This window comes from Aulonocara sp. 'chitande type north' Nkhata Bay, linkage group LG5, assembly GCF_057382095.1.
Source record: "Aulonocara sp. 'chitande type north' Nkhata Bay isolate Kocher_YH1m ecotype deep benthic linkage group LG5, A_spYH_male_GT1.1, whole genome shotgun sequence".
In the NCBI taxonomy this organism is placed as follows: Eukaryota; Metazoa; Chordata; class Actinopteri; order Cichliformes; family Cichlidae; genus Aulonocara; species Aulonocara sp. 'chitande type north' Nkhata Bay.
Window position 1 is genome coordinate 32054151 of NC_141348.1, and position 8329 is coordinate 32062479.

The 8329-nt window shown below is 38.3% G+C and overlaps 1 protein-coding gene across 1 annotated transcript; it reads right to left on the minus strand.

The window, feature by feature from the left end:
* Positions 1 to 2332: 2332 nt before the first annotated feature.
* LOC147331032 (zinc finger MYM-type protein 1-like) lies at positions 2333 to 6276 on the minus strand. The gene is made up of 4 exons (XM_086294278.1): positions 6228 to 6276; positions 5941 to 6028; positions 5164 to 5241; positions 2333 to 4885 (listed from the first exon to the last, which is right to left on the minus strand). The coding sequence occupies exons 2-4, from the start codon at positions 5975 to 5977 to the stop codon at positions 2661 to 2663; spliced, it is 2340 nt and encodes a 779-aa protein (XP_086150404.1). The 5' UTR covers positions 5978 to 6028; positions 6228 to 6276; the 3' UTR covers positions 2333 to 2660.
* Between the last annotated feature and the right edge of the window lie 2053 nt (positions 6277 to 8329).

An 8329-nucleotide genomic window follows, 5' to 3' on the forward strand; every position in this document is an offset into this window, starting at 1 on the left:
AAATGTTGAAAAAGAATAACATGGTCTCTATTTACATCCTTTATATAAAATCTATGGTTTCATCCCAAGAAAGCTGTGTTCAATGCATTTTGACAAACACTTCACGAGGTACCTCGAGAACAATGAAAACTGTCATCTGAGCAGAATTTTCACTAGATCCCACAAAAGTAGTCGAGTCAGGAACACCTTTTTTAGCTTGAGGTGGTCTCTGCACAGTTTTTACAACACACACTGTGTTCTTTCAAACATGATGTTGGACAACAGAATGAATGTATAAGTATTATCTTCCCTCATACTTCAAAAAAGAGCTCAGCCTTAGGGAATAACCCACACTTGGTATCATGGGAAAAGCAAAATGTAAGGGCTCTGATACCCTCAACTGAAACTTGAGGATGGTATTCCTTCACCTCCATTGCATGCATGTTAGTCTTTTATTGCAGTATAAAAGGCAACAGGTACGATGCAAACTAATTTCCCATGCAATCCACTAGAGAAGCAATGAATGTTGCCATATTGCCTGAAAGAGTAAATGAAAGTATTTTTGGTTGTTTTGTTTTGTCTTCTCTTGCAAGTTTTAGTCTAACCTATAGGTGAAATAAACAAAAAAGCTTTGAATCCAGTAAGGCAACTGAAAGATAGCTCTAAATCAGCTCTAAGTTCATCTTGCACTGTACCAAGAACCTAAGGGCATTGGGTTGAACATTCTGTAAAGGTTCTGATGAAAGGTTGCTCTGCTGTGAGATTAATGGCTTTTATGGTCAGCCCATATTATTCTGCCTCAGCAAGAGCTAGGCTATTTAAAAAAATGTTTTTTTTTTTTTTTACTGAAACCCCCCCACCCCTCCAAAAAAAACCCAAATAAACTGGAAAGTGTTAGTTCAATTCTGGCAATTAGAGAGGTCAGGATTTATCCTGGGCAATAAAATCTGGCTCACAGCCAATTTTACCAGTTTTTACAAGAGTTTGGGTTTAGGTCAGAGGAAGCCAGGTCAGCACAAACCTCTTTTAGCAATACTTTTTCACAATTATTTTCAAATAACTTGGTAGATATGCTATTCTCTTGAGATTCAGTGTTACTCGAAAAAACAATCAAACAATGCAAAATGGAACGACTTTATGCCCTTTCTACATGTAGATGCACGACCTTGTATGAACTGAGGATGAGAGATGTGTGAAGGTTTTGGCCTTACTACTGTAGAATGTTGTTGACTCTTGTGAAAGCACAATGGGACACAGTACTGTGCCAGCTTGGCAACCTGCTATTTTGATCAGACTTCGGTAGGTGTTAAATTATATGACAGTCATGTGTGGGGGTGAGATTGTGTGAAATAAACTTTCAGAGTGAGCTAGAGGTGAAAAAAAAGAGAAAAAAACGGACGAAATGCTGACAAGTGCTAGTTGTTTCTAAGTGATCCAAATGGCTGTGATGATGTGATCTCATATTCTGTTCCAAGGACGGTCATAGAAACACACGGCAGTAACGAGTAATATGATCTTCCAGAATGCTAGTTAAATAGTTCACTCATTTGTTATTTAGTTCTGAGAAGCAGCTATGTCATGTGGCTGTTGTATAGAAAAAGCCCAATGAATGAAAAACTAGAATAAAAAGGATTTTACATGCTGCAACAAACATGAATCAATTTTATTGGAATTCCATGTGAAAGACCAATACAAAGTGTTGTACACGTGAGAAGTGGAACGAAAATCATACATGATTCCAAACATTTCTTACAAATAGATAACTGCAAAGTGGGATGACAGAAGTTGGAGTCACTTGATTTAAATTTTAACTGGCACAATTTGCTTCTGGCATAATTGTCAGTCAGCATGGAAGCTGAGGTTGCAGAGGTTTAAAATGTTATGTTTTAGTTAATCTATTATATCTAATAATCTTTTTCCCCCCCTCAAGGAGATAGTGACTATTAACAAAAACAAAACATTTGAGCACTTTAAAGCTTCAGAAAACATATATATATATATATGTGTGTGTATATGTATATATATATATGTATATATATATATATATATATATATATATATATATATATGTATGTATATATATATATATATATATATATATATATATATACACATATATATATATATATATATGTGTGTATATATTAGGAGTGCAACAATACTCGTATCGATATTGAACCGTTCGATACAGTGCTTTCGGTTTGGTACGATATGTATGAATAATATATAATATTTTTAATTTATTTATTATCAACTTTCCTTCTGACCAGAGGCGGAGCCAGACATTGTAAACACCCGGGGCTTAGCCCTAAAGGGTAATATGCGTGCGGGGGGGGGGTGGAAATGACAAAAAAAACCTGCTGTGAAGTTGAAGATTTATTAGGCTGTGTTGTAAGCTTAAAAAAAAAAAACATAATATGAGAAAAAAAAATATCACATATGTAGCTTAAAAACAGTTTTTTACTTAAACAGCAAGGCAGAACAAAATTAGGGCTGTTTCAAGATACGGGGACTAAACCCCATTTCAACCACACGCAGAACTGATCCAGAATGAAAACAGTAGAATAACAGTTCAAAATCAAGACTACTTCAGGACTTAACCAACAAAGAACCAAAATCAAAACTAGAAGACGGTAGCACTGAAAATCATCACAGATCTGCACTACACTGACAACACCTCTTTATTGTGGTAACATGAGATTGTATCTGCGAGGCTTGAGTTTTGCAAACCTATCAATGACATTTTCAGGGTCAACATTATCCAAGTACTCCTTTTCAATAGATAATATGGCCAAATCATTCAGCCTCTCTTGTCCCATGGTTCTCCTTAGCCACATGTGGAGACGACGCAAGGCACTAAAAGAGCGCTCACAGCTGCAGCTACTGACAGGAATGGTTAGTGCAATTCTAAAGATGACCTTCAGAGTTGGGAACATGTCCTCGTCAAGCAAGTGGAAGGCAGTTGTGATGTCGCAAATGTCCTCTTTTTCCATTTTTCTTTTCATGAAGTTTTTTGCCACAACAAGTTCTTCAGGCTTTATTGTCACATGGTAGTGTGCCGCAATGGGTTTTAAGGCATCTTCGGAAAGGAATGTTGGGGAGGATGGATTGCATGCCTGAATGCCCTCCATTATTTTCTGTCCTGCCCCAGAAAATCTGTCTGCTAGCTCCTGCAACATTCGGTCCAAACAAGGAAAGAATATCTCGTACCTAAACTCTGCTGAGCTTGTGAGATTTGGTGTTGCACCACAGCTGGACTCAAGTACAAATCCTTCAAGTCTTTTCTGTTTGTGTCTTGCCCCCTGAGGAATCTGGATGTTGTAGCTTCCACAAATGTCCATGGCCTTCTCAAATATTTCCTCAGCAGCAGCCTCTGTGCGCAGTTTACTCAGTGTATCAACTACCGACATCTTGTACTCCACAGCTTTGCCCATGTCTAGCCTTTCTCCCTGCAGGTAGCGGTGCAGGCCTTCAGTGGTGCCAAGCAGCTGTGAGAACATGATTAACATGTACACAGTCTTGGGTTTTGACAGCTTGGACAAGATCCCTTTAGCAATAGGAGTGTTTGTGGCTTCGAGAGTTGCTAAAACTGCAGAAATGTTGTTGAGAAGGGCTTTGATGGAATTTACTTGGCAGGCCCATCTTGTGTTAGAGAGCTGAACAAGCTCAGATGCAAACAGTCCAAGGTCCTTTTGCAGTTCCTTAAACTTTGTGTGGTTTACCAGGGAGGTGTTAAAAAATGTGTAGACATTTTCCAAAAGTCCAAAGAAGTCAGAAGCAGCTGGAATAGCCTTGCATGTATGGCAAAGGACAAGGTTGAGCTCATGTGCATAGCAGTGCACATATACTGCTTCAGGGTGTCTCTGTCTGAAACGGGCCTGCACACCACCCACAGCACCACTCATGACAGATGCCCCATCATAGGATTGAGCAACACAAATTAAGTCACTGAGCGTGTGATACTGCAACAGCTCCTCAATAGTGTCTGTAATGCACTGTGCATCAAACCTTTCTAGTTTCCGTAGACCAAGAAAACATTCTTTGACATGGCCTTTACATGACACAAAACGTACACACACTGCAAGCTGCTCCGTGTGCCCATCTCTAGCCTCATCAGCCATAACAGAGTACATCTTAGCTTCCTTCATCTCTTTAACTATATTTCCAGTTATTTCATGTGAAATACTGGTTATCATATCATTTTGTGAAAAATGAGACACATAGGTAGTATGTGAGACAGGACTGTAATTTTTCAAAAATGGATCAAATGTTTTCAGCAGCTTCATGCACTCAAGGAAGTTCCCTTGATTATGACTGGTGGATTCCTGCTCATCGTGGCCACGGAATGGTATTCCTTGTTTTCCAAGGAAACTTGTTACAGCTAAGATCCTGTGGAGATACTGTCGTCTCTCTGAAATCTGTGCTGCGCTTGCTGATCTAAGTTGCTCAACAACGTCACCTTGGTTTTTTGTGGTCTTACAGCTGTGCCAGCAGATCATAGAAGACGAATGGCTAGAACTCTTTTCGTGCTCCCTAAAGGCATTTAAAGCCCTCTTCCAATTGCAGAACCCTGAATGACTGAGGCCATCTTTTTTTAAAGTATTCTGCTTCCCAAAAATGCGACATGAAAAACAGAAAGCCAAGTTCCTCACAACAGAATACTCCAGCCATGTAAACTGTTCAAACCAACTCTTATTAAACGCCCTCTGCTGACCTCCAAACTGGCTCAGCGGATATTGTGGGAGGACATTTTGTCTTGGACCACTTTCTAGAGTTCCTAAATCATCTCCTGCTGCTCCTTCCAGTAAACCTCCTTCAGCTGTCCTTAACGATCCACCTGCTGCTTCCTGCTGTGATGCTGTTGTGTTTTGGTTTTCTCTTGCTTTCCTGATTTCCCCTGACCTCTCTGAATGATCAGAAAGAGAATCATTACTAATTAATGATCCCTCTGTATTTGTCTTTGTGAGTCACAAGTTTGTGCCATATTATTTTTAATTCTACCAAAGTACTCTATTTAGATTCAGAAAAGTTTATATAACTAATTAGCCTTGTTGTGCAAATAAGTTTGCATAACTTAATAAATATAGAATTTGAAAAATAACAAACCTAAAAAGATACACTAGGTACTAGATATGTGTTCTGATGTTTTGGCAAACAACCATTTGACTAACATGTCTGTCTCACCTGGTTCTTGTTCCATTTCTCTTCTGTCCTCATTCTCCTCTCCATCTCCCTCTCTCACCCTCTCTCTCCCTCTTTGTGCTGACAATCAAACCAAACACCAACATCATCAAATATACAGTTGAAACCAGATATTTACATGCTCTTCAGATAAAAACACAAACACTTATTTAAGGTAAAACCTCAAATTAGACTAAATGTTTAATTTATATTTGTTAACTTTAAGAGTAAAGAGAGAAACTATCTGTATTTCTTAATTGCAAATGACACCCAAATTGTATTCAAAATTGAGCCACACTTATGGAGCTCCACAGTTCTTTTCCTGGTGTTTTGTTGACATCTCTTGATTTTCCCATGTCACAGAAACAGGCTCTGTGTTTTGCCTTATATGCAGCTGTGCCACCAATTTACTCACATGGACTCTACTAACCTATCAGAAGCTTCTTCAGCTCAGAATGGAATCGTCTGGAGTTTTCTTATTATTTAACAATAAACTTAGTGTACATGTACTCCTAAATTTGATGAAAGTGATAATAAATAGACAGATCTCTCTCTCTTTATTCTGACATTTAACTAATTCAGAATATATTTCAATATTTATCTAAAACAAAAGTTTACTCTAAATTGATGTTGTACAGTAAAAATGTTTTATGTTTTCTCCCTAAAGTGTAAATATCTGGTTACAAATGTGAATATCCTGCTGTGTACTGAAATCCCTCTTGTTTTGCATAGAAATATACTGAACAACATACAAAGCATAATATATAAAATAACATTTACCTGAGTTTTTTCTTTGAAAGAACCCTCGAATGTCCATTTTTATATTTCAGTGCATTACTGAAACCGAATTAGTCGGGGAGGGTAAGAACTGAAAATATGAAATAAACACACGTAAGCTAAGACTCTCTAAAAAATAGCATTTGTTCGGCTTTTCATTTCACCGTGTGTTGATTCACTTGAAGAGCAAATAACGTAATATTGGTCAAGTGATCAGTTTCATATCAATCTTTCGTGATGCACCGTCATATTTACATTATTTGTACGGTACGAATGATTTGCTTTGGTACCTGGTCAAACTTAAGCTCTCCTCTGTCTGCCTGGCTCCGTCTCTCAGCGCACTCACGAGCAGCAGCTGCCCCGCCCCCTCGCTCAGTCGCTTAGTGCCTGAGCTTGGATCATACCAATATCAGGGGGGGGGGATTCACGCACAGTCGTAAATTCCCACAGTGTGCACTATGTGCTTCGAATATTGTGTGTACTTTTTGTTTTATACAGTTGTCAGCCAGGCATCTAACTATGAAAAAATTACACTCCAAAATACCCCGGGCTTCTGACAAAACAACCCGGGCTTAAGCCCCGTAAGCCACCCCCCCGCTCCGCCCCTGCTTCTGACGATGCTGTCTGTGTTGAGCGCTCAGTGGATCTGCGCTCGACAGTGCAGCCTAGGCGGAATAGTCCAACGCAGATTCACTGAGCGCAGGGCAAGCTAGCGAAACAGAAGTTAAGCTCTCCTTGCAACATGGCAAATTGAACCTCCCCCACCCTCATTCAGATCTGGCGTTTGAAACTAGACAAAGAAAAAAAAGAACAGCAACAAAACTCCAAACCCAGATTGTAGCTGTTTTTTTCCCCCCTTCCTGCTAACTGTACACTTTTGGTTTTCATGTGACATATGACCCTGAAGGTGTACAGTGGACTAAAGTAAAACAGTATGTATGTTGGATGTGCCACACAATGCTCAATTACATGGGTGGGAACTAGTGCGTTAGCGCAGTTAGCTCGTTAACGTGTTGGCCGTCCAGCCCCACGCACGGGGCGATCCCCGGTAGCTCGTTAACGGAGATTTGCCGTGTTGTGGCGTTAACGTCATTTCAGATTAACGCTGACAGCACTAGTGGGAACACAACAAATATGACTGCACATTTATACCGACATCATCCTAGTGCAAAGACAAGTGGAAGCAGACAAAAACAACAAGCATGCATGCTACAAACTTTACCCGAGTCATTTAGACATCCGTTAGCACGTGATTCTCCTTATGGGGACCTGATATGTTTAATATGCTGCTGAGAATATAGCCCAGAAGAAGTGTATAGTATAGCTTTTATTTTGGAAAGAGCCATTTCTCTGTAATAAACTCTCTTTTCCAAAGATGAGTGATTTCTCAATCAGATATATATATATTTTTTATTACTTTGTTGTTTCAGCAACATTAAATTTAAAAACTGTACTTTTGAGTTAAAATATATATTTATAATTTTAATAAATGACAAATTAAAAAAGCATGAACATTTTTTTTTGTATCGAAAAAATATTGACACCAAAGTATCGAACTGAACCGAACCGTGAATTTTGTGTATCGTTGCACCCCTAATATATATGTATGTATATATATATATATATATATATATATATATATATATATATATATATATATATATATATTAACGACATTAACGACTTTATATATGTATGTAATGATAGTAAAGGGGAAAAGCAATTAAATTTGCGAAACAGATTTAAATAAATAAAGGAATTAAATAATAATGACGACATGTTGAGTGACAGGGAGTGAAAAGAGGTGACTGGAGAAGTGCTCAGTGCATCACAGTGTATCACATGATGTCCTGCAGTAGTCTGAGCTGGTAACACTAGATCTAAGAGATGGTTCAGGGTCACCTTATCCAGTCCTAACTATAAGCCTTATTGAAAAGGAAAGTTTTGAGTCTAATCTTAAAAGTAGAGCGGGTGCCTGTTTCCTAAATCCAAACTGGGTGCTGGTTGCACAGAAGAAGGGCCTAAAAGCTGAAGGTTCTGCTTCCCATTCTATTTTTAGAAACTCTAGAAACCACAGGTCTTCAAGTGAAGTGCTCTTTCAGGATAATATGGTACTACGAGGTCTTAAAAGTATGATGGGGTCTGATTATTCAAGACTTTGTATGTGAGGAGAAAGATTATAGATTTGATTCTGGATTTAACAATCAACTGGAGACTTTTCAAGGAACTTTCAAAGCAGCCTGATAATAATAAATTACAATAGTTCAACCTAAAAGTAATAAATACATTGCGCAGATAAAAGAAAGCACCCGTGTCTGTTTATGTATTCTATTTAGATGTCATTTGGTACAATAATAATCTGAATGAAATAGAATGAAATAGAAATTATGTT